Source organism: Lagenorhynchus albirostris, chromosome 2 (assembly GCF_949774975.1).
Source record: "Lagenorhynchus albirostris chromosome 2, mLagAlb1.1, whole genome shotgun sequence".
Taxonomy (NCBI): Eukaryota; Metazoa; Chordata; class Mammalia; order Artiodactyla; family Delphinidae; genus Lagenorhynchus; species Lagenorhynchus albirostris.
The window spans coordinates 105,341,387-105,367,915 of record NC_083096.1 but is presented as its reverse complement, the minus strand read 5'-3'; the positions used below and the strand labels follow the sequence as shown (position 1 = coordinate 105,367,915).

At 37.4% G+C, this 26,529-nt stretch overlaps 2 protein-coding genes and 1 non-coding gene across 5 annotated transcripts in view; 1 reads left to right on the top strand and 2 right to left on the bottom strand.

The window, feature by feature from the left end:
• Positions 1-238: 238 nt before the first annotated feature.
• Positions 239-21,778, top strand: C2H1orf146 (chromosome 2 C1orf146 homolog). The gene is made up of 5 exons (XM_060141908.1): positions 239-344; positions 18,719-18,838; positions 20,319-20,487; positions 20,887-20,965; positions 21,644-21,778. Exons 1-5 carry the CDS (start codon positions 239-241, stop codon positions 21,776-21,778), a joined length of 609 nt encoding a protein of 202 aa, XP_059997891.1.
• On the bottom strand, positions 6,175-6,247 carry TRNAA-CGC (transfer RNA alanine (anticodon CGC)). Its single transcript has one exon. It is a non-coding gene; the product is annotated as a tRNA-Ala (tRNA).
• Positions 21,779-21,826: 48 nt separating the features above from the next.
• GLMN (glomulin, FKBP associated protein) overlaps positions 21,827-26,529 on the bottom strand; it is a 43,220-nt gene continuing 38,517 nt past the window's right edge. The window contains exons 17-19 of one of the 3 annotated variants that reach the window (XM_060139573.1): positions 24,217-24,328; positions 23,341-23,423; positions 21,827-23,233 (exon numbers count right to left, since the gene is read on the bottom strand). In XM_060139573.1, coding sequence (XP_059995556.1) covers positions 23,123-23,233; positions 23,341-23,423; positions 24,217-24,328 — 306 coding nt within the window. In that variant the 3' untranslated portion in view covers positions 21,827-23,122. Of the gene's footprint in view, positions 23,234-23,340; positions 23,424-24,216; positions 24,329-24,843; positions 24,916-26,529 lie in introns of those variants that run through there. The other 2 variants (XM_060139574.1, XM_060139575.1) reach the window with 2 other exon arrangements.

Sequence of the window (26,529 nt, the reverse complement as noted above, 5' to 3'; positions counted from 1 at the left end):
AGCCATGGCAGCTGAGCCTGCGCGTCCGGAGCCTGTGCTCCGCAACGGGGGAGGCCACAACAGTGAGAGGCCAGCGTACCGCAAAAAAAAAAAAAGAATCGAAGAGGCCGTGAAAACCACTGTTGGCCAGACTCCCACTTGATGACGGAGGAGACTGAACGGGTTAGCGATGTACAGGAGGTTGTTGTGCAATGTTAAATTTATTTAAATTTGAAAACTTGGGAAAGGCAAAACCGTAATGACGGAAGCCCAGAATATTAGGGCCTTGGACCTGGCAAAGGCGTTAAGAGGCCATTGGGTCCAGCCTGATTTGCAGATGAGGGAACGGGCCACCTGGAGGTGTGGTGAGTGGCTCACAATCAGCGATGAGTGGGGCTTGGTTGCTAGTCTAAGAGCGTTTCCCCAGAGAGATTGAGGGAACCTTGCTGCCTCAGCCCTGTTTATCTGACGCGTTCTCAGTCGTTAATAGTACGCTTCTGGGGGTCTGCGACCCCAATTACTTTCTCACTTATTAGTGCATAAAATTAGTTAACCTTCTAAGTTTAGTTAAATTAGTTAAAATTGTTTATTAAACCTGTATAGAGGGGTGTGAGGATTTAAATGACTGTACAGGTATGCCTTGGAGATATTGCAGGGTTTGGTTCCAGGCCTTAGCAATAAAGCGAGTTACATGAAGTTTTTTTGTTTCCTGGTGCATATTAAAGTTATTTCATACTATACTGTAGTCTGTTAAGTGTGCAGTAGCATTTTGTATCTAAAAAAATAATGTATGTACTTTCATTTTAAAGTAGTTTTTCAAAAGGTAATCATAGTCTGGGCTTCCCTGGTGGCGCAGTGGTTAAGAATCCTCCTGCCAATGCAGGGGACACGGGTTCGAGCCCTGGTCCGGGAAAATTCCCACATGCCGCGGAGCAACTAAGCCTGTGTGCCACAACTACTGAGCCCGCATGCCACAACTACTGAAGCCCGTGAGCCTAGAGCCCATGATCCACAACAAGATAAACCACCGCAATGAGAAGACCATGCACCACAACAAAGAGTAGTCCCCACTCACCACAGCTAGCAAAAGCCCGTGTGCAGTAACGAAGACCCAAGGCAGCCAAAAATAAATAAATAAAATATATTTATAAAAAAGAAAAAAGCTAATCATAGTCTGACAAGGCAGGGTTGCCACAAACCTTCAATTTGTCAAAAAAAATCAAAACAAACAAAAACCACGATATCTGCAAATCACAATAAAGGGAAGCAAAATAAAATGAGGTTTGCTTGTATGTTTTGTGGATGTATTATCAGGTGGATTGTTATTAGCTAGACAGTAAATTAAGTTGTATGGGAGGAAATAAAAATTTCAGTCCTTCCCCCAGACAGCCATTTACTCATTCATAAACAAAGTTTGAGTATCTACTTTGTGCCAGGTGTTGGAGGTACAGTATTGGATAAAACAGGTGTCTCTGCTCTCATAGAGCTGTTAACTTGTCATTCATTCATTCATGCAATGAATGAGGAAATTATAGAGCAGCTGGTTTCAACCCAGCAGGGAGAACTTTCTAATTATTAGAATTGTTCAAAAGGAGAATAAAATTGCCTTAGGAAATATTAGCTCACCATCACTGAACGTTACTTTCACTTGGATTAGTTGGTTTCTAAATTTTGCTTTAAACTAATTTTGTATTAAGTAACATGGAGATTATAAATTTGGTTGACATTAAGGAGATTATGATCTAGGGGAAATGAACGACATTTATAAATAATTTTATGGGGCAAAATATGAGAAGTGCTTAACAGGTGTTGTAAGGTGGATTCTGAGGAAGGAGAGGTCTCATTTAGTTTGAGGGAGACAGAGATAGTTTCTTGCAGGAGGCAGAATTTCTAATGGGCCTTGAAGGAGAGGTAGGATTTTTTTTTAATAAACTTTATTTTTTAGAACAGTTTTAGATTTACAGAAAACTTGAGATTCTACTTCACATTCCACTGCACATTGCATTACACTGCAATGTGAAGCCCGTGCACCACAATGAGGAGTAGGCCCTGCTCGCTGCAACTAGAGAAAGCCCATGCACAGCAACAAAGACCCAACGAAGCCAAAAATAAATAAATAAAATAAATAAATTTATTAAAAAAAAAAATTTAAACAAAAGTATGAGGAATAAAGTTAAAAAAAAATGCTTCTATGAACATTCTTATACAAGTCTCCTAGTACACATTGCATGCATTTCTTTTGAGTATATATTTGGGATTGGAATTGCTGGGTTATAATTTATGTGTATTTTCAACTTTAATAGATAATGCCTGTCAAGAACCGTGAAAGGTCTTTTTACTCTACTTGCAACCTAACAAGCTAACCTATTACCGTTTTATTAATGCTGGCAGAAGATAAAAGATGCCTGGATCAGAAACAAAAGATTTTTAAAATTTTGTGGCAAAAGCAGTAACCAAAGTTTCAGGTTCTTGTTCGTTCCTCTGGCCCCCAAATTCCGCAGGGGTGTGGGAATAACATAAGTAAACCTAGGTGAATGTACATTCAATTGGTTATGTTAACAGAGAGAAACACTGAAGGGAAGAACACTTGTTAATTGGTAGTAACAAGCCTGCTTGCCTCATTCCTCAATGTTTATTGCAAGTGAAAAATGGCCCGGATAAAGAGTAATCAGGGGCTTATATTTACATACCCAGCAAAAACATGCAGACACTAAAGGCCCCTCACAGATTATCTACCCCAATAATGCCTAATCATCTTCCAAAATGGTTATATCAATTTGCACTCTACCCATGTATAAGAGTTCTTGTTGCTTCATATCCTTATCCTTAGTTTTTTTTTTTTTAATTCTAAGTTTTGTCATTCTAATGCAGCCATTCTCAACAGGAGTTCTATGAGAGAATTAAACCTGTAGAACATGGTTTGAGTGATTATTTTCTCAATTCTACCAAAGTTGGTAGGTGACTAGTACCATTCTAGATGTACAGAAGAAAAGTAAAGTCATATCATGGATGTCTTAGGGAGGGCTTGGCAAACTACGGCCCATGAGCCAAATCTGGCCCTCCACACTTGGAGCCAAGAATAGTTCTAGTTCAAGTGACTGGAAAAAAATCAAAGAAAAATAATACTTGTGACACATGAACATTATATTAAATTTATATCTTAGTGTCCATAAATAAAGTTTTAAGAAATACAGCCATGTTCATTTGTTTACTTATTATCTGTAGCTGCTTTCACACTACAATTGCAGAGTTGAGTCACTGCAACAGAGACTGTATGGCCCACAAAGTCTGAAATATTTACTCTCCAGCCTTTTACAAGAAAGCTTGCTGACCCCTGTCTTAGGGCATTAGAGCTTCATATCCCAGAACCCTAATTAAGAAGGCTGTCATGCGTACAAAATGATATCTCCTTGTGGTCTTAATTTGCAGGTAATTTATCATTTTGAGTGTGACGTAGATAAAGTGAGTATTTAAAAGGTAAGTAGAATTTTGGCAGGCAGAGATCAGGGTGGTTGTTTCAGATGGAAGAAAATAGTATGGCATGGTAGTGAGGTGAGAAAGTATAGGGTTTCTTTGGTATAATGGGCAGGACTGACTATATAATTTGCAGGCCCAGTGTGAAATGAAAACATAAGATCTCTTGTTTAAAAATTAACATTTTCAAGACAGCAATAGGGGATAATAGCAATAAGACAAGTACAGGATCCTTTTAAGTGTGGAGCCTTGTGTGACTCCACAGATTGCATGTCAGTGAAGCTGCCCATGTTAGTGGGAAGTAATTCTGGAAAGGAAACGTGGCATCAGTCTTTGGGGAGAGGAGCTTGAATACTAGGCTAAAGAATTTGGATTTGATTTCTTAAGCCTTAGGGACCCATTAAAGTTTTCTGAACAGAACAGTAATCTATGGGCTTCCCTGGTGGCACAGTGGTTAAGAATCTGCCTGCCAATGCAGGCAACATGGGTTCGAGCCCTGGTCCAGGAAGATCCCACATGCGGTGGAGCAACTAAGCCCGTGTGCCACAACTACTGAAGCCCACATGCCTAGAGCCCGTGCTCTGCAACAAGAGAAGCCACCGCAATGAGAAGCTCGCACACCACAGCGAAGAGTAGCTCCTGCTCGCTGCAACTAGAGAAAGCCCGCGCGCAGCAACGAAGACCCAATGCAGCCAAAAATAAATAAATTTAAAAAAAAAGAAGAGTAATCTAGTTATAAATTAAGTTTTAGGAAAATTATTTGGGAAGAGTTTGTAGAATAGATTTGAAAGGAGGCAAGACCAGTTAGGAGGTAAATATAGTAGCTCAGGCAAGAGGTAATAAATATGGTATTAATGAAAAAGGAAGAGGAAAAAGGAATAGATCTAACATTGGACTCATTCACTTTTTTTCTTTTATTGTGGAAAGAAATATAGTATAGATCTACCCTTTTAATAAATTTTAAGTATATATTATTGTTGACTATAGGTACAATGTTGTACAGCAGATCTCTAGAGATTATTCACTCATAAAAGAAAATTACCTGATATAATAAAGGCCATATATGACAAGCCCACAGCTAATATCATACTCAAATGTGAAAAAGTGAAAAATTTTCCTCTAAGATCAGGAACAAGGCAGATGTGCCCATTTTCACCGTTTCTATTCAGCATAGTACCAGAAGTCCTGGCCAGATCAGTTAGGCAAGAAAAAGAAATAAAAGGCATCCAAACTGGAAAGAAAGAGGTAAAACTGTCCCTGTTTGCAGATGACATGATCCTATAAAAAAACTGTTAGAACAAATATATCAATTCAACAAAGTTGCAGGATACAAAATCAACATATAAAAATCAGTTGCATTTCTATATAGGAACAGCAAACTATATGAAAAGGAAATTAGGAAAATAATCCCATTTACAAGAGCACCAAGAAGAGTAAAATACTTAGGAATACATTTACCTAAGGAGGTGAAAGACTTGTACACTGTAAACTACAAAACTTGGATGAAAGAAGACACAAATAAATGGAAAGAAATCTTGTGTCCATGGATTGGAAAACTTAATACTGTTAACATGTCCATTCTGCCCAAAGTGAACCCATTCATTTTCACTCTGTAGGTGTATATGACCTTTGCCACCATCCTTTCTCAGCCTGAATTTCCTAAAGTGTAAAATTATATAAATACTTGCTTTTCCTTTTCACATTTGTTGCTCAAAACCCAGCCCAAACTGAAGTTCAGTGTGAAATTTCTTGTGTTTTCCTTTGAGCATTCCTCATAAGATATATATATTTAAATATGTGTGTATACACATTCTCATTCCATTTCTAACTGACCTTTTGTTTTGTGATAGTTATGTCTCTACTCTGAGCAGCCTTTAATTTTATTATCAAGTTTGAATCACTTCAGTTTCCTCTCTCTCCTCTTGTTGCCACAAACTGCCTCTGCTGGAAGGAAAAGCCTGGTTTGTGGATGCCAATTAAATAACAAAATGTTTATAAACTGTCTACTGTGGACTAGTTTGGAAGAAGATCAAAAATTGAAATATCATTAGAGAAGGCTTCATGGAAATGCTGGGTCTTCCTTCTTTAAGTTAATGCTCTGAAATGGGAACCATTGCTTTTAATAATTCTTAATAGGAAGCATAATATTGAATGAGCTTAATGTATAACAAGACAGATATTTTTTCAGTGTTAATTTTTTTTTTTTGGCTGTGTTGGGTCTTCGTTACTGTGCGCAGGCTTCCTCTAGTTGCGGCAAGTGGGGGCTACTCTGTTGCAGTGCTCAGGCTTCTCATTGCAGTGGCTTCTCTTGTTGTGGAGCACGGGCTTTAGGCACACGGGCGTCAGTAGTTGTGGTGCATGGACTCAGTAGTTGCAGCATGCAGGCTCTAGGGCATGCAGGCTTCAGTAGTTGTGGTGCATGGGCTCTAGAGCGCAGGCTCGGTAGTTGTGGTGCACAGGCTTAGTTGCTCCGTGGTATGTGGGATCTTCCCAGACCAGGGATCGAACCCATGTCCCCAGCATTGACAGGCGGATTCTGAACCACTGTGACACAAGGGAAGTCCACATTTTAAAAAATATATATTTATTTATTTATTTGGCTGCACCAGATCTTAGTTGTGGCACATGGGATCTTCGTTGTCACGTGCGGAATCTTCATTGCCGCATGCAGGCTCCTTAGTTGCGGCATGCAGACTCTTAGTTGCGGCATGCAGGATCTAGTTCCCAGACCAGGGATGGAACCCAGGCCCCCTGCATTGCGAGTACAGAGTCTTAACCACTGGACCACCAGGGAAGTCCCATCAGTGTCAAATTTTGACTTTCAAATATTCTTTAGAATGTCTCCATTACCCTAATTTTATTTCTTTCTGTAATTTACTCATTCATCAAGCAAACATTTCTATGTGTTCTTTTTGTTCTTATTTTTCTCAGATTGTTGGCACCACTAGAAGCTGGTTTGATACAGAGAGATGGCTGAAAGTGATGGAAAAGAAAAAATTAAATGGACAACCACCATTATTATTAGCTCATCGCTTAAGGTAAAAGAGGCATTTGGGCCATTGATCTTGAATTTAAAATTGAAAGCAATAGAACAATATTTTTAAATATCTTTACCTTGATTATCCAAAGTTGTGTGAATCGGCAAGTACATAATCTAAAATGTGTTTTAAAGACAAATTATGAATGTCCCTGCATCCATTTTCCTACTTCTCTAAATATTTGAAGGTTGGAAATTTTCTAAGTTCCTTTTTTTTTCTCACTAAGCCTATTCTAATAGAGATGTTGAGTGATTACAGAAACAATGCATATGCACATATATATTACTTAAGGTTTTTTGAAAGGTAAACAATGGAAACTGATCTGTCTAGACTTAGTGGCCTTGGGAGGAGGCTGTCTCCCTACAGTTTAGATGGGGAGGGAATGGGAGTTGAATGCCTGAGGGCAGTTGGTCAGTCCACAACTGTTTTTAACTCCTCAGCCAACAGGATTTCTCCATTGCCCTGATGTTTATCTTATGGACACCACCTAATGTCTAGAATGAAGGGGCAAGAAATGATTATTCTATGGTAAAGAGAGAGGCTAGAATAAGACTCTGAATACGATCTGTTTTATTCACCCTATCCATTCACTGCTGCCTCAAGCTGCACTTTACTCTGTTGGCTTTAGCCATCTAGCACCATACCAAATACCCATTTAAGACAGCCTCAAGGTTCATTGGAATTTTTCATGCTTCTTTTTGTTAGGTTTCTAGAATCCATATTTCTCTCTTGTTTCTTTAGCTTTTCCAGACTGATTTTGAGAGAGGGAGACAGCAACCCATGCTAATGTGCTTGTTTTGTGCTGTCTTTTCTTTTTTCGTTCCTTTTTGTCCCACCTTTTCTTTTCTTATTATTTATTTGTTTTTTTTATTTATTTGGTTGTGTTGAGTCTTAGTTGCGGCATGTGGGATCTTCGTTGCAGCATGCAGGATCTTTCATTGTGGTGTGCAGGCTCTTCATTGTGGCACGCGGGCTTCTTTCTAGTTGTGGCGTGTGGGCTCCAGAGTGTGCAGGCTCAGTAGTTGTGGTGTGCAAGGCTCTAGAGCACACAGGTTTAGTCGCCCTGTGGCATGTGGGATCTTAGTTCCCCAACCAGGGATCGAACCTGTGTCCCCTGCATTGGAAGGTGGATTCTTAACCACTGGACCACCAGGGAAGTCCCACCTTTTCTCTGTTTCTTTTTTCTCTTCTTTTTTGCCTCCTTTTGTATTGATTGGTAATTTTTTCTCATTTTTTTCTTAACTAGCTTTGAAACTAGCTAGTTTCTTAACTAGCTTTGAGGTAATTTTTTCTCAACTAGCTTTGAATGGTTTTTTTCCTTAGCTGGCTTTAAACAGCTCTATTTATGTTTTTTAATAGTTACCCTAGAAAATTTAACATGTATACTTAGCCCCACAAAATCCAAAGTAAATAATTATTTTTATCTTCCTCTTAAATGACAAACAAATCTTAGAACACTAATTCCAATCACCCTTTTCTGCATTATATTTTGTTATCATATACAGTTTAATTCTATCAATTTTTTAACTCAACAAAGTGCTATTATTTTCTAAAGTTAGCATTTGTTTAGATTTACTCATGTCTTTGTTACTTTCTTTGCTCTTCTTTTCTTCTTTTGGCTCAGACCTTCCATTTTGGATCATTTTCTTTTTTATCTGAAGAATATAATTTAGAAATTATCTAAATGAGGATCCTCTCAGTTTTTGTTAGTATCCAAATACAGTTGACCCTTGAACAACGTGGGGTTATAGGCAGTGACTCCCTCACTCCCTCCCTCAAAACTTCACGTTTAACTTTACATTTGGCCCACTGTATCAGCAGTTCTGCATGCGAGGATTCAACCAACCTCAGATTGTATAGTACATGTATTTATAGAAAAAAATCCACATAGAAGTGGATCCATACATTTCAAACCTGTGTTGTACAAGAATCAACTATATTTTTGTCTTCCCCTTGATCTTGCAAGATGTTTTAAAAATCACTTTAATTCAGGGACAACTTACATACAATAAAATACACACATTTTAAATGTACAGCTTAATGAATTTTGACAAATGTGTATACCTGTGTAACCATCACCCCAATCAAAATATATAGAACATTTTCGTCACTCCAGAAAGTTCCTTCATGCCCTTTTGTAGTCAGTCCTTTTCCAGTTCCCCACCTCAAGCAACCATTGGTCTGATTTATCACTATAACTAGTTTTGCCTGTTGTAGAACTTCATATAAATGGAATGATACAGTTTGTACTCTTGTGTCTGGCTTCTTGCATTAAGCATAATGCTTTTGAGATTCATCCATGTTGTTACATATAACAATAATTTGTTATCTTTTCTTTGCTGGGTAATAGTGTGTTGTATGAGTGTATGCCAGTGTATCTATTCACTAATAGATATTTGGGTTGTTTCCAGTTTTTGGCTATTATGAATTAAGCTGCTCTGAACATTCATGTATGTCTCTGTTAAGACGTGTTTGAATTTCTCTTATAAATACCTAATAATGGAACTGCTGGGTCGTATGATGAGTGTATGTTTATAAGAGATTACAAACTGTTTTTCAAAGTTCACTACAAATGAACACTGAATCCGTTTAACTATATAGCTATACTAAAACTAAATGCAGGGATTATGGTTTTATATTCCCATCAGCAATGTATAAGAGTTCAAGTTGCTCCAAGTTGAAAGATATTTTCCACTAGATCTACAGATATTTTCTCTCAGTGTACTGAAAATATCTTCACTGGATTTTGGCTTCTGTTGTTTTTTCTTTTGTTTGTTTTGTTTTGTTTTAACTTTTCTTTTAATATCTTCATTGGAGTATAATTGCTTTACATTGTTGTGTTAGTTGCTGCTATATAACAAAGTGAATCAGCTATACATATACATATATCCCCATATCCCTTCCCTCTTGCCTCTCCCTCCCACTGTCCCTATCCCACCCCTCTAAGTGGTCACAAATCACCGAGCTGATCTCCCTGTGCTATGCGGCTGCTTCCCACTAGCTATCTATTTGACATTTGGTAGTGTATATATGTCAGTGCCACTCTCTCACTTCATCTCAGCTTCCCCTTCCCCATGTCCTCAAATCCATTCTCTACGTCTTTGTCTTTTTTCCTGTCCTGCCCCTAGGTTCTTCAGAATATATATATATATTTTAGATTCCATACATATATGTTAGCATACAGTATTTGTTTTTCTCTTTCTGACTTACCTCACTCTGTATGACAGACTCTAGGTCCATCCACCTCACTACAAATAACTCACTTTCGTTTCTTTTTATGGCTGAATAATATTCCATTGCATACATGTGCCACATCTTCTTTATCCATTCATCTGTCGATGGACATTTAGGTTGCTTCCATGTCCTGGCTATTGTAAATAGAGCTGCAGTGAACATTGTGGTACATGACTCTTTTTGAATTGTGGTTTTTTCAGGGTATATGCCCAGTACTGGGATTGCTGGGTTATATGGTAGCTCTATTTTTAGTTTTTTAAGGAACCTCCATACTGTTCTCCATAGTGGCTGCATCAATTTACATTCCCACCAACAGTGCAAGAGGGTTCCCTTTTCTCCACACCCTCTCCAGCATTTATTGTTTGTAGATCTTTTGATGATGGCCGTTCTGACTGGTGTGAGGGGATACCTCATTGTAGTTTTGATGTGCATTTGTCTAATGATTAGTGACGTTGAGCATGCGTTCATGTGTTTGTTGGCAATCTGTATATCTTCTCTGGAGAAATGTCTATTTAGGTTTTCTGCCCATTTTTGGATTTTTTTTTTTTTTTTTTGATATTGAGCTGCATAAGCTGCTTGTATATTTTGGAGATTAATCCTTTGTCAGTTGCTTCGTTTGCAAATATTTTCTCCCATTCTGAGGGTTGTCTTTTCGTCTTGTTTATGGTTTCCTTTCCTGTGCAAAAGCTTTTTTTTTTTTTTGCGGTACACGGGCCTCTCACTGTTGTGGCCTCTCCCGTTGAGGAACACAGGCTCCGGATGCGCAGGCTCAGCGGCCATGGCTCATGGGCCCAGCTGCTCCACAGCATGTGGGATCGTCCTGGACCAGGGCACAAACCCGTGTCCCCTGCATCGGCAGGCGGACTGTCAACCACTGCGCCACCAGGGAAGCCCTGTGCAAAAGCTTTCAAGTTTCATTAGGTCCCATTTGTTTATTTTTGTTTTTATTTCAGTTTCTCTAGGAGGTGGGTCAAAAAGGATCTTACTGTGATTTATAGAGTGTTCTGCCTCTGTTTCCTGCCTATGTTTTCCTCTAAGAGTTTTATAGTGTCTGGCCTTACATTTAGGTTTTTAATCCATTTTGAATTTATTTTTGTGTATGGTGCTAGGGAGTGTTCTAATTTCATTCTTTTACATGTAGTTGTCCAGTTTTCCCAGCACGACTTATTGAAGAGGCTGTCTTTTCTCCATTGTATATTCTTGCCTCCTTTATCAAAGATAAGGTGACCATAGGTGTGTGGGTTTATCTCTGGGCTTTCTATGCTGTTCCACTGATCTATATTTCTGTTTTTGTGCCAGTACCATACTGTCTTGAATACTGTAGCTTTGTAGTATAGTCTGAAGTCAGGGAGCCTGATTCCTCCAGCTCCATTTTTCTTTCTCAAGATTGCTCTGGCTAAAACTTCCAAAACTATGTTGAATAATAGTGGTGAGAGTGGACATCCTTGTCTTGTTCCTGATCTTAGTGGAAATGGTTTCAGGTTTTCACCATTGAAAACGATATTGGCTGTGGGTTTGTCATATATGGCCTCTATTCTGTTGCAGTAAGTTCCCTCTATGCCTATTTTCTGGAGAGTTTTTATCATAAATGGGTGTTGAATTTTGTCAAAGGCTTTTTCTGCATCTATTGAGATGATCCTATGGTTTTTATCCTTCAATTTGTTAATATGGTGTATCACATTGATTGATTTGTGTATATTGAAGAATCCTTGCATTCCTGGGATAAACCCCACTTGATCATGGTGTATGGTCCTTTTAATGTGCTGTTGGATTCTGTTTCCTAGTATTTTATTGAGGATTTTGCATCTATGTTCATCAGTGATATTGGCCTGTAGTTTCCTTTCTTTGTGACATCGTCTGGTTTTGGTATCAGAGTGAGGGTGGCCTCGTAGAATGAGTTTGGGAGTGTTCCTCCCTCTACTGTAGTTTGGAAGAGTTTGAGAAGGATAGGTGTTAGCTCTTCTCTAAATGTTTGATAGAATTCGCCTGAGAATCCATCAGGTCCTGGGCTTTTCTTTGCTGGAAGATTTTTAATCAAGTCTCAATTTCAGTGCTTGTGATTGGTCTGTTTATATTTTCTCTTTCTTCCTGGTTCAGTCTCAGAAGTTCTGCTTTTCTACGAATTTGTCTATTTCTTCCAAGTTGTCCATTTTATTGGCATATAGTTGCTTGTAGTAATCTCTCATGATCTTTGTATTTCTGCACTGTCAGTTGTTACTTCTCTTTTTTTATTTCTAATTCTATTTGAGTCTGTTTGAGTCTTCTCCTTTTTTTTCTTGATGAGTCTGGCTAATGGTTTATCAATTTTGTTTATCTTCTCAAAGAACCAGTTTTTAGATTTATTAATCTTTGCTATTGTTTCCTTCATTTCTTTTTCATTTATTTCTGATCTGATCTTTATGATTGCTTTCCTTCTGCCAGCTTTGGGAGCTTTTTTGTTCTTCGTTCTCTAATTGCTTTAGGTGTAAGTTTATGTTGTTTATTTGAGATGTTTCTTGTTTCATAAGGTAGGATTGTGTTGCTATAAACGTCCCTCTTAGAACTGCTTTTGCTGCATCCCATAGGTTTTGGGTCGTCGTGTTTTCATTGTCATTTGTTTCTAGGTACTTTTTGATTTCGTCTTTGATTTCTTCAGTGATCTCTTGGTTATTAAGCAGTGTATTGTTTAGCCTCCATGTATTTGTACTTTTTAGAGATTTTTTCCTGTAATTGATATCTAGTCTCATAGCGTTGTGGTCAGAAAAGATACTTGATATGTTTTCAATATTCTTAAATTTACCAAGGCTTAATTTGTGACCCAAGATGTGATCTATCCTGGAGAATGTTCCATGAGTACTTGAGAAGAAAGTGTATTCTGTTGTTTTTGGATGGAATGTCCTATAAATATCAATTAGGTCCATCTTGTTTAATGTATCCTTTAAAGCTTGTGTTTCCTTATTTATTTTCGTTTTGGATGATCTGTCCATTGGTGAAAGTGGGGTGTTAAAGTCCCCTACAATGATTGTGTTACTGTCGATTTCCCCTTTTATAATTGAATACATTTGCCTTATGTATTGAGGTGCTCCTATGTTGGGTGCATAAATATTTACAATTGTTATATCTTCTTCTTGGATCGATCCCTTGATCATTATGTAGTGTTCTTCTTTGTCTCATGTAATAGTCTTTATTTTAAAGTCTATTTTGTCTGATATGAGAATTGCTACTCCAGCTTTCTTTTGATTTCCATTTGCATGGAATGTCTTTTTCCATCCCCTCACTTTCAGTCTGTATGTGTCCCTAGGTCTGAAGTGTGTCTCTTGTAGACAGTATGTATACGGGTTTTGTTTTTGTATCCATTCAGCCAGTCTGCGTCTTTTGGTTGGAGCATTTAATCCATTTACATTTAAGGCAGTTATCGATATGTATGTTCCTATTACCATTTTCTTAATTGTTTTGGATTTGTTATTATAGGTCTTTTCCTTCTCTTGTGTTTCCTGCCTAGAGAAGTTCCTTTAGCATTTGTTATAAAGCTGATTTGGTGGTGCTGAATTCTCTTAGCTTTTGCTTTTCTGTAAAGTTCTTAATTTCTCCATCAAATCTGAATGAGATCCTTGCTGGGTAAAGTAATCTTGGTTGTAAGTTTTTCCCTTTCATCACTTTCAGTATGTCCTGCCACTCCCTTCTGGCTTGCAGAGTTTCTGCTGAAAGCTCAGCTGTTAACCTTGTGGGGCTTCCCTTGTATATTATTTGTTGTTTTTCCCTTGCTGATTTTAATATTTTTCTTTGTATTTAATTTTTGATAGTTTGATTAATATGTGTCTTGGCATGTTTCTCCTTGGATTTATCCTCTCTGCACTTCCTGGACTTGATTGACTATTTCCTTTCCCATATTAGCGGAGTTTTCAACTATAATCTCTTCAAATATTTTCTCAGTCCCTTTCTTTTTCTCTTCTTCTTCTGGGACCCCTATAATTCGAATGTTGTTGTGTTTAATGTTGTCCAAGAAGTCTCTGAGACTGTCCTCAATTCTTTTCATTCTTTTTTCTTTATTCTTCTCTGCAGTAGTTATTTCCACTATTTTATTTTCCAGGAAACTTATCCTTTCTTCTTCCTCAGTTATTCTACTATTGCTTCCTTCTAGAGAATTTTTAATTTCATTTATTGTGCTGTTTATCATAGTTTGTTTGCTTTTCAGTTCTTCTTTGTCCTTGTTGAACATTTCATGTATTTTCTCCATTCTATTTCCAAGATTTTGGATCATCTTTACTATCATTACTCTGAATTCTTTGTCAGGTAGACTGCCTATTTCCTCTTCATTTTTTTGGTCTGGTGGGTTTTTACCTTGCTCCTTCATCTGCTGTGTGTTTCTCTGTCTTCTCATTTTGCTTAACTTACTGTGTTTGGGGTCTCCTTTTCACAGGCTGCAGGTTTGTAGTTCCCATTGTTTTTGGTGTCTGCCCCCAGTGGGTAAGGTTGGTTCAGTGGGTTGTGTAGCCTTCCTGGTGCAGGCGACTAGTGCCTGTGTTCTGGTGGATGAGGCTGGATCTTGTCTTTCTGGTGAGCAGCACCGCGTCCGGTGGTGTGTTTTGGGGTGTCTGTGACCTTATTATGATTTTAGGCAGCCTCTCTGCTAATGGGTGGGGTTGTATTCCTGTCTTGCTAGTTGACTGGCATAGGGTGTCCATCACTGTAGCTTCCTGCTCGTTGAGTGGAGCGGGTCTTAGTGTTTAGATGGAGATTTCTGGGAGAGCTCTCGCCGTTTGATATTACGTGGAGCCAAGAGGTCTCTGGTGGACCAGTGTCCTGAACTTGGCTCTCCCACCTCACAGGCACAGGCCTGACACCCAGCCGGAGCACCAAGACTCTGTCAGCCACACAGCTCAGAAGAAAAGGGAGAAAAAAAGAAGGAAAGAAAAATATAATAAAGTTATTAAAATAAAAATTATTAATTAAATAATTTAAAAAAATAGTAAGAAGAAAAGAAAATAGAAAGAAAGAAGAGAGCAACCAAACCAAGAAACCAAATCCACCAATGATAACAAGTGCTAAAAGCTATGCTAAAAAAAAACAAAAACAAAAACAAAAAAAACCCAAAAATGGACAGAGAGAACCGTAGGACAAATGGTAAAAGCAAAGCTATACAGACAAAATCACACAAAGAAGCATACACATACACACTCACAAAAAGAGAAAAAGGAAAAAAATATATATATCATTGCCCCTGAAGTCCACCATCTCAGTTTTGGGATGATTGGTTGTCTAGTCAGGTATTCCACAGATGCAGGGTACATCAAGTTGATTGTGGAGCTTTAATCCGCTGCTCCTGAGACTGCTGAGAGATTTCCCTTTCTCTTCTTTGTTCGCACGGCTCCTGGGGCTCAGCTTTGGATTTGGCCCCGCCTCCGTGTGTAGGTTGCCTGGGCGTCTGTTCTTCGCTCAGACAGGATGGTGTTAAAGGAGCAGCTGATTCGGGGGCTCTGGCTCACTCAGGCTGGGGGGAGGGAGGGGTACGGAGTGCAAGGTGAGCCTGCAGCGGCAGAGGCCGGCATAACATTGCACCAGCCTGAGGCGCGCTGTTCGTTCTCCAGGGGAAGTTGTCCCTGGATCACAGGACCCTGGCAGTGGCGGGCTGCACAGGCTCCCTGGAGGGGAGGTGTGGCTAGTGACCTGTGCTCGCACACAGGCTTCTTGGTGGCTGCAGCAGCAGCCTTAGCGTCTCATGCCCGTCTCTGGTGTCCGTGCTGAGAGCCGCGGCTCACGCCCATTTTTGGAGCTTGTTTAGGCGGCGCTCTGAATCCCCTCTCCTCGTGCACCCCGAAACAATGGTCTCTTGCCTCTTAGGCAGCTCCAGACTTTTTCCCAGACTCCCTCCCGGCTAGCTATGGCGCACTAGCACCCTTCAGGCTGTGTTCACACAGCCAACCCCAGTCCTCTCCCTCGGATCTGACCTCGGAAGCCTGAGCCTCGGCTCCCAGCCCCCACCCGCCCTGGTGGGTGAGCAGACAAGCCTCTTGGGCTGGTGAGTTCTGGTCGGCACTGATCCTCTGTGTGGGAATCTCTCCACTTTGCCCTCTGCACCCCTGTTGCTGCGCTCTTCTCCATGGCTCTGAAGCTTCCCCACTCCGCCACTCGCAGTCTCTGCCCACGAAGGGGCTTTCTGGTGTGTGGAAACTTTTCCTCCTTCACAGCTCCCTCCCAGTGGTGCAGGTCCCATCTTTATTCGTTTGTCTCTGCTTTTTCTTTTTCCTTTTGCCCCACCCAGGTACATGGGGAGTTTCTTGCCTTTTGGGAAGTCTGAGGTCTTCTGCCAGCGTTCAGTAGGTGTTCTGTAGGAGTTGTTCCACGTGTAGATATATTTCTGATGTATTTGTGGGGAGGAAGGTGATCTCCACGTCTCACTCCTCCACCATCTTGAAGGTCTCCCTCAGTGTTTCCCAGTCTTATTTGAATAAGGAACATTTTTTAATATCTCATGGGACTAATATTTAATGAAACATAATTTGGAAAATCTAGTCTTAGCTCCTTGTTATGTTGAAAACTTAACTCTTGAACTTACCTATTTTTTTGTAATTCAGTACTTTCTAATTTTAACTTTATTATTTTCTTCTACTATTTTCTTTATACTTCTCTTAGTTGGCTCCTGGATAGGATAGAATTGAAATTCATCAGCGTGGCATACATGGTCCTAATTATCTGCCATCAGTTATTCCTAACACTGTCTCCAAATTAACTGACTCATACACAACTAACACACTTAAAAGAATCATACTTTCAGGTCTGAATGCCTTTGTCTATGTTTTCTGTCTACGTTCTTCTCACATTTGTCTTCTTCCTTCACTTGTCTGCTTAATAAACTGTTTTCCATTTAAAAGATTTGCCTCGGGCTTCCCTGGTGGCGCAATGGTTGAGAGTCGCCTGCCGATGCAGGGGACACGGGTTTGTGCCCCGGTCCAGGAAGATCCCACATGCCACGGAGCAGCTGGTCCCATGAGCCATGGCCGCTGAGCATGTACGTCCGGAGCCTGTGCTCCACAACGGGAGATGTGGAGGCCACAACAGTGAGAGGCCCGCGTACCGCAAAAAAAAAAAAAAAAGATTTGCCTCAAATTTTATGAAACTTTCCTGACTCATATCTGTTACATCCTTTTATATAGTTTCTGGTTCTTTGCCAAAATTCTTAACCTTGCCTTTCATCTCCTTGAACATAGTAAACAGCTATTTTAAAGTATATACATGGTATCTTTACTATATGTATCCCCTATGACTGCTCCTATTACCTGTTGTTTTTCATAGTTCTCTTTCATGTAATTTTGTTTTTGTATGTCTGATTATTTTTAACTGTGTGTTGGAATTTGTATTTGAAAAATTGTTTGTGGAAATAATTTGAGGCCTAGAATAGTTTTATATTCCTCTAGAGAAAACTTAATTCTGTGAGAGAATTAAACCTCTAATGCCCTAAGCAGGGTTGCCAGATAAAATACAGGACACTCAGTTAAATCTGAGTTTCAGATAAACAATGAATTTAGTGTAAGTTCATCCCAAATATTGCACAGGACATACTTATATCAAAAAATTATGTTGTTTATATGAAATTCAAATTTAACTGGATGTTCTATTTTTTTATTTGCTAATCTGGCAACCCAAGCCCTAAGGCTTCTATTGTATGTAATAAAGGAGCTTATCTCCTGTTCATTTAGATGATACTAGTTATGTGAGAATTGAGAAAATAATCATTCAGATAATTTTCTTTGTTCTGTAGTTGAAATGAGGAGACCTAATTGAGAAGGGTCCCTCTAGGGAGTGCTTCTGCAAGGTACTTGGGAGCACTAGTAACACAGTATCACTTTAATACAATTTTAAGGATTGAAATGGTTTGAAGCTAGGCTGCAGCCCCTGTGAGAGCTGTTCTACTTTTGTCAAAAGCTCTGTTCAGCCTCTCATCTCTCTTCCTGAACTGACAGATGCCCTCAGGAAAAAAAATCAGCTAAGTGCTGATCTCTTATCTTTGAATTTCTGTATAGGTCTTGGTCTTGTAATTTTTCACTATCCTGCTAACTCTCTGATGCATTCAAGATTTTTTAAACTTTCCAGCTTTTCTAGTTGCCTTCAGCAGGAGGGTTGGCCTAAATTACTTAATCTGCCATCACTGGACTCAATGTGTAATTTTAAAACAGCAGAAGAAAACTCATGCGAAGAGTCTTTATTGAACTCTAGGTCAGGATCTGTTTGAGTACCGTAAAATACTCTTTTTAGGAAGGAAGGGAATCAAATATTCTATATCTAGAATACTTGATATTCTAGATATATTTAAGTATGCTTAAAATATACATGTTCTGAGGCTAAATATAAAGTTTATATAAGGGATTTTTATCTACTTGGAGACTAACAAGCTTGAGTTTTAACCAATTCATAAATAGTATAAACCACGTCTATTTTAGTGCTTTGGGTAATATCTAATTACGTGGGTAGAATAGAAAATTAGATGAATTTTGAAACGCTTAGTATTTAAACCAAAAGTCCTATTGCTGTCTTCATGTTTTCTAACTCACCTAAGGCTTAAAACATTTGAAAAGTATACTAAAAGTAACTGTAATGTAAACATGAATTGGAGAATTGGTTGTCTCCTTGTGGTACTGTGTATGGCACTTCATGGTTCTGTCAACCATCTAAGAAACACACCACCATACACCTTCTATTTATACATTAATGCATGTCAGAATCCATCTTCAAGTTGTTTTTCAAAGAGAAGTTTGTGTTTGCTCTTATAGTTTAATTCTTTAATACTGTCCTTGTTTTCTTCCCTAAGTAACGTAACTAGTACACAACTCATTTCCAAACCACAGTGTGTTTCAAAACTAAATATTTTTACCTTTAAGTTTTTTTCTCCATAGAGAACACATTTGGTATCTCTGTTGATGATCAGATCTTTAAGTGGTATAGTTATAAAAGAAGCTATTAAACTTATTTTAATTTTTTGATTAGCTTTAATTAAACTCTTTAAAACATGTCTTAAGTTTGTATTTCTGAAAATTTTTTTAAGAGTTATGAAGTTGCAACCGCCCTAGAAAATCGAAGCCATAAGGTTCGGTATTCAGATTCAGTGGAAAATGGATCAATTATATTTTCTCTTTCTGGTACAGTATATTTGCTAATTTCCTTGATTTAAGTTTCTTAATAAATAAGTGTGAATTCTAATAATTTGGTAGTTCAGTAACTAAGTAATAAGCTTAAGGTGTTACCTTTTGGGAGAGGTAAATGTATAAAACTTTGTTACTGCTGCAAAAGCAGTACATATGGCCAATTACAAAATATATTCCTTTTTAGATTACAATTGTTGAACTAAAGCTGAACCAGTGGAGTCTGGTAGAGGATGGTACAAACTACTTGCTTTGGAACGAAGTTGAAAATAGAACAAAGCCACCCTCCGCAACAGTCAATACTTAAAATATTACCCATATTAACAGAGGCCAACATCACGATATTGGTCAAAATCCATATACAAAAACAATACAGAAGAATGTTTTTCATAATTTTGTACAAGAGTTTGCTGAACATAATATTGATATAAACAAATACTAACTAAAGGAAACAAATGGGGACAAATGTTTCTGAAATCATAAAACTGTACAACTGTGAGTCATGGGCAAAGTACAGGAAGGAATTAGATTAGGATATGAGAAAGCTAGGGACATGGGAAGGAGGCAGCTCCACTTGTGCTTGGAAAATGACAGAAGTGATAAAAAAAAAAACATGGAGGTGAAGGATTTTATTAGGATGGTTACAAACAGGCCTGTACTCTAGCAGAGATTTTGGAAGACAGGCACTTTCAAAAGCTCCTAGAAATAGACCTCCAGGCTGAAAATGGCCCAACCTCAAATTCATCTTTCCCGGTTGAATAGAGAGCCCTATATGCATTCTCTTATTTAATCCTTTCAACAAACCTATCAAAGAACTATTATTCCAACCTTACAGATGAAGAAATTTAGGTTCAGAGATATTATATAAATTTTTAGCTCAGGTTGATTCAATTAGTATAATCACATAGTAGCTTTCCTCAGATTGTGTCCTCCCCTCATCTTTTAAAGAGCTAAGTAGATTGTTTCCCTTCTGGACCATTCTTATAGGCCTGATACTGTTTCAGAGATCCTAGATATCTGCTTACTGTTTTAATTTATATAATAGTTTATGTTCTGATATAAAAGATTCTCCAAAAAATAACTAAAGGCTTGCTTAAAACTTTTCTTTAGTTGATTTCCAGCTTTTAAAAATCATAACATGAAAAATTAACATGTAACTAAAATTAGGCATTACTTTCATTGTGGACAGTGACTTAGAGGAAAAAAAAAAAAAAGGTTACTGACCAAGAAAGGGTTTTTCCCTTAAATATTTAGATTAAGTCATCCTTTTATATACAGAGCACTTCAAAGAACTACCTAATTATTTTGTCATGTAAGACTTTCATTATGGTAATTTCCATTTGTTATGGGTTTAGGGCCTGGACACTTAGAGCTATGTTTTACTTATAGTTATTTTTGTTGATTTTACTGAGTTTACAAAAAAAAAATTTTATCAGTATGACCAAGTGACATTTTATATTACACTCACCTTTCCTAGGAGTTGCATTTTTATTGATGGATGCTAAAAAATGCTTTATGTCTGCTGAAGAAACATTTCTAGCCAAAATTGAGAAGTTTATTAACATTCACCGAAATAGTTTTTTGGTTCTGTCTGCTGCCCTGCATGGGCCTGAGGAATGGAAACTGATGTTCAGGATTCAGCAGAGGTATGGACAACAGCACTACAGACCTGTTTTCCTGAAATTATTTTATTTACTTCGATTCTGAATTATATTAGGCAAGCGAATTATGTTTTTCCAAAAGGTAAACTTTATAATGTTAACCTGTCCTATTTAATAAAATGCAGGCCAAATAGCTAGTCTATGAATCAGGGTGACAAGTTTCAAATTGCATGCTGATTTATGGGATTCTCCAGCAAGACTAAATCAGAAGTGAACACTTCTTAGTCAATTAAGTTCTGGCTGTAAAGCCATATCAAATCCTCTGTGGAATAAGGCAGGCATGAATGAATAAACAAATGACAAACAATAAGAGGTTTGTCTCTTCTTTCCACTTAACAGATGTAAGTCATATCAACTATTTAACTTTTGAATTTTTTTTTCCAGATTCCTGGGTAGTAACCTACGGATACTTCCAGTACACAACACAATAAATGCTATTAATCTTATGTGCACCATAGCTAAGGTAAGTCACCTGAGGAAAATGACATACATACATACACACTGATACACTTTAAGGTTCTTGACTTCAAAATGCACACCCTCTTCGGTAGAACTGACAAATATTCTACTTCTGTTCCCCTCAGAGAAGTTGCTATTTCCAACACATGCAACTCTTTCCCAAGCCTGAACTTAGCCTCTCAAGTCTTCTCAATTTATTTCCAGTACCAACTACCAGGATCACTCATTTAGGGCCAAAAGAGCATTTGGCCATATATATACAGTGTTGGCCCTACTGGTTACTTAAATCTTCTTTCAAATTCTAAAGTATAAATATTGCTAGTCATGAACTGTCAGAGTGCATACATACTATTTTATAACTTCACTGGTTATCCACTTTCTTTTCATACTTATTCTCCTCTGTAAAGTGTGCTCCCAACTCCCACAGGCAGAGTTAGGTGTTCCTTACTCTTATACTTGGAACAGATCTCTGTTGAAGCAATTCTTAATAGTATTCTATTTTTTGGCTTGCACATCTGAAATCTCTTAAAGACAGAGATCAGGTATTTTTCTATTACTCTAATAACCCATACACAATACTGATTGATGCTTGTTGAATAAATAATGTTAGGTATTTTATGATGTGACCCTGTAAAAATACCTTATTTCTCAAATAATATTGCATGTTTATATCTTCTTCCAGATCACCTCCAAACCACACATAGATAGCATCTGCTACAGAATGATAACAACTAAAGCTTACATCATTGAGCAAAGTCCAGTTTGGAAAACACTTCAAAAGATAAAACTGAGTAGTGATACATTTAACCCAAATTAGATTATCAATTACAAATGTTCTTTTGGAAGAATATTAAAATAAAATACATACAATTAAAAATGGTTTTATTTTCAGGAGTTCTGTTACTTCCTTTAATAATGTTCAGAAAAGGGACTTCCCTGGTGGCACAGTGGTTGGGCAACCGTCTGCCAATGCAGGGTACGCAGGTTCAATCCCTGGTCCAGGAGGATCCCACATGCCACGGAGCAACTAAGCCCGTGCGCCACAACTACTGAGCCTGCACGCCACAACTACTGAAGCCCGCACGCCCTAGAGCCCATACGCCACAAGTACTGAGCCCACACACCACAAATACTGAAGCCTGTGCGCTCTAGGGCCCACGTGTCGCAACTGCTGAGCTCACGTGCCGCAACTGCTGAGCTCGCGTGCTGCAACTACTGAAGCTTGTGTGCACCCAGACCCTGTGCTCTGCAACAAGAGAAGCCACCACAATGAGAAGCCCACACATCGCAACGAAGAGCAGCCCCCACTCCCTGCAACTAGAGAAAGCCCATGCGCAGCAATGAAGACCCAATGCAGCCAAAAAAATTGCAGTATCTGCAAAATGCAATAAAAAATGAGGTATATAAAAAAAAGTTCAGAAAAAATTGGTACATATAAAACTCAGATGCAGTTTCTTAATGATACAAATTAAGTTGGATGAACAAATATTTAATTGCAAATAAATATACAGCATTTTCTAATTAGCCCTTTAGGTTAAAGGAAAAGTCATATGTACTTTTTTATAATACAAGCCAGCCAGTATTTCTAAAATTAATCTTCACAGATGCTTTCACATTGTAACTACTGCTGGAGAGCTGGTGATTGATAGGACTCTGCCCGCTAAGACTCCTGAGGCAGGGAAAAAGAAGGAAATTAAGAGAAGTAGTCAGCTGGTCCAAACTCAAAATTTCTCTCTAAGCTCTCTTAGCTCTTAGTGGTGTGATAGCCAGTTTGATACTAGGAGTTCTAAAATGTAACACAGCATCTAACTGGAACATAAAGTGTATCAGTATTTTTATAAACTCACTACAACTGTATGAATGAATAAAGGCAATTCCAGTACATTTTATGAAGTCATAATATAAAATTATTGATTTGTATTGGATTTTCAATAGTAGTATTTAAAATACACATGGGCATTATTTACCATGTAGATATCTTTTTAAAACCAAACAATACTACTGATCCATAATGTGTCATTGCTGAAACGGATAAATGAGAAAAGCTACATTTATTTTCTATCAGTGTGTTTTACAGAAAAGCTTTTATAAAGGTATTAAATAAACATAATGGAAAATATAGTATATTTCTAGTTTTTATTTAGGGGATGGAGCTTTCACTTTATCCCATATTTTCCTCAGAGGTAGACTTTGTTTTTATTTCAATGAGTTCTTCTACTCGAGCCAGAACACTTTCAATCAAATCAAATGTGAAAAGAGCTGAATGTAGGACCTGCAATACCAAGAAAAAATTAGTGTTATTAAGGCTGCCGTTAAAGCAAAACAAAGCAAAAAGAAAAGACTTCAGCTGTATGTAGCTTAGGAAAATTTCGTATCTACCTTAAGCTGCATTTCAGGAGGCATATTCGGGATCTCTTCTCTACCTACAGTTATAGAACAAAGATCTTTAGACTTCTGGACTTCTGTAAGAGAAAAAAAAAATCGTGTCACACTTAATCATTAAAACAACTCTCAGATTTCAATAATAAATTTATAAGCTACTTTAATCATTTACTAACTTAAAAAATGCCAGTTATTTGCGTAAATTAAGCCTTAGTGTTTAATAGCTCAGGATATGCTAAAATCAAGCTATGAACAAACAAAAATATTAAAATTCTGCAACATGTGAATAAATGTTTAGGTGAATAGTATTTTGGCATGTACAGGATGAATGAAAATTTTAAAACTTTTTTCTTCAATATAAAATCAGAAATATACCTGTCACACTAAAAATGACAAAATTTTTAGTAATGCCTACAGAAATACCACCATAGTGAAATGGAAAAGACCACAAGATTATTATAATAGAATTGCTGACTTTAAAAAGTAATTCCGGATCTAAGATTCTTTTTCATAATTTGTACTGAGTAGAGGGTGAAGTGGGGGATGGACCCCACAATACTAAAGGAAGTACAATGACATCCAAACAAATACTTGTGATACAATTAGATTCTTAATCAGACCTTGAGGTTTGAAACCAGAATATGCTTCAGTTTGGTTTGAATCTTTGTTAACCCAATTTCAGTGTTAACTGGCATACAGATTTGCCAAGAAACATTTTAATTATAAATAAAATGACTTAGCTATCACAGTTCCCTGTTTGCTCTAAGTTAGACAAGTACAAGATAAAGTTCTTTATTTTGAATATAAATGACAGTTCAAAAAAATATGACTAATGTTTAGACCTAACTGAAAATGAAACTTCACATTACCAACCTTGGCTATTTTTAATTTCTGCTTCATAATGTGCTTTTGACATATTAAGACCTGTATGGAGTGGCTTTAAGAAATTATTCTCAATCTTTTCGAGTTCTGTCCATAATCCAGTCTGTTCGGAAGAATTAATGAAACAATTAGTTATTTGGTTCAAGATGTATTGATTGCCTACTAGTATTAAACATGTGCTGACAGTTGGAGAAAACAGAAATGAGTAAGACGTGATCCTTGCCTTTCAAGGTAGAGTTGACTGTTTAATAATACATTCATTACTACATCTAGTTATTTTATCTAAATACCAGTCAAAACAAAAATGAACTTGTTCATACACTCATTACTGTGCCATTTGGATAGCTCCTGGTTTTGAGATCTGCAACTTAGAAGTTTTATCCATGAGAAAATTATTTGAAAATAATCCACACGGTCTGAGACATCTCTCTTTATTTTTATAAACCATCCCCACAATGACTCTACCTTATAAGTCCCTTCAACTCTTTATCTTTCAAATGATATTCCTGTCACATATCTAGTTCCAGGGGATTCTTCTTCTCTATTGATGGAAACTTTTCTAACACAAAGCTGATACAGACTTTCTTGGGGACCAATATACATGGAGATTTTACCTACCTAGGACAGCTTAGGGTTATTTTGTCATTTGTATTAGAGGTTTTTATTCCAAGAGCATTTCCTCCTATAGTACTACAGGAAGGGAATCATAAAGTCTTAATTAAAAAAAAAAAAAAGAAAAGAAGGAAGACAAAGAAAATTCATTGGTATTGCTAAGTTTCCAGGTACTTATTACAAAGGAAAGTACCTTAGGCAAAAAAGGGAAACTTAGGAATCCAGTTATCCTTAACTAGACCTGGATCACATGACAATCTATTTTGTAATGAACTTATTTTGATCCAGGTAGTATATAACATTTAACACATATAGCCCTCCAAAATAAAATCTACACGTCTGTGTTGAATAATTTATAATTTCACTGTCACATATATCCTTTTAATTTAAATCTGTCCTTTCTCATTATTCCTATATTGCTAGGAAAAGTGGAGTTCTTGAGAGGAACTATCAAGAATCCAAAACCTCAAAAATATGCATACTTTATCACTCAGAATCTATGAACTTAATCTGGGGAAGAATTAAATATGTATGTTATAATGATTCCACTGAAGAGATGCTTATAAAAATATGTTTAAGTAGTGAAAAGTTGTAAGTAATGACAATTTTTCACAACAGGAGCAGGGTAAATTGTATATCCACACAATGGAAAACTACACAGCCGTTAAAATAGTGTTCTTCAATACATATTGGTGAGTGGAAAAAAGGTTACAGCATGACTCATATAATATGATCTTTTTAAAAAAAGAAGTATGTACAGATTTGCTGGTATAAAGCCTAAAAGGGCATACACTATAATGTCAAAAATAAATGGTGAGATTTTGATTATTACTTTTTGCTTATTTATCCTGATTTTTAAACAATGAACTGTTTTAACTGTATACTTTAAAAAACATTTTTTAATGTTTTTTAACTTCCATTGAAATTGTAAGTTTTCTTGTCCTCACATGGAAACATGGGTTACACATTAGTACAGCAGAAACTTCAACCAGTAGTCACACAGGATGTCAAGTATGTTACTCTACCACACGCACCCACTGCTCTCATTTCTCTTATGTTCCTCCCTCTCTCTCCAGCATTTTCTTTACCTTTCTCTATCCCGCCCCCACTTTTTAAAACGTTGTTTCCCTTTACCTCTAAGCTTAAAAGTAGAACCCACTACTACTGGCCAATATCACGGATGGCTTTCAAGGCTACAGAGGTTACTGATGACCCTCTACAGATTAAAACACATTCAGACATAAAGAATATAGAGAAAACACCTTTTTACTCACACCTAGCTTTGTCAAATGTAAACATCCTACCGTATTTACTTTACAAAATACATTAGATATGGTTGAAGCCCTCTTTATCCAAGAGAAAGCCATTAACTAAGCTATGTAACGTTTTCTAAAACTTGAGGTTTTAGTATTCTTAATTTATACAATATATCACAGTTTTTCATGTTTAAAACTTATACAAATGATATCACAGTGTACATATCCTGCGTTAGCTCCCTTTTGTTCAATCCTGTTTTTGAGGGTTATTTATGTTATAGCTCTAATCCTTTCATTTTAATTGGTATATAGGCATCCCATTATACTATACCTTTTATCCTGTTACTAGTTTTTTTAGTACTTCAAACAATGCTCCCTGAAATTGCTGCATATGTTTTCCTATTCACATGGAATAAAAGTTTTTCTAGGGTAGCGT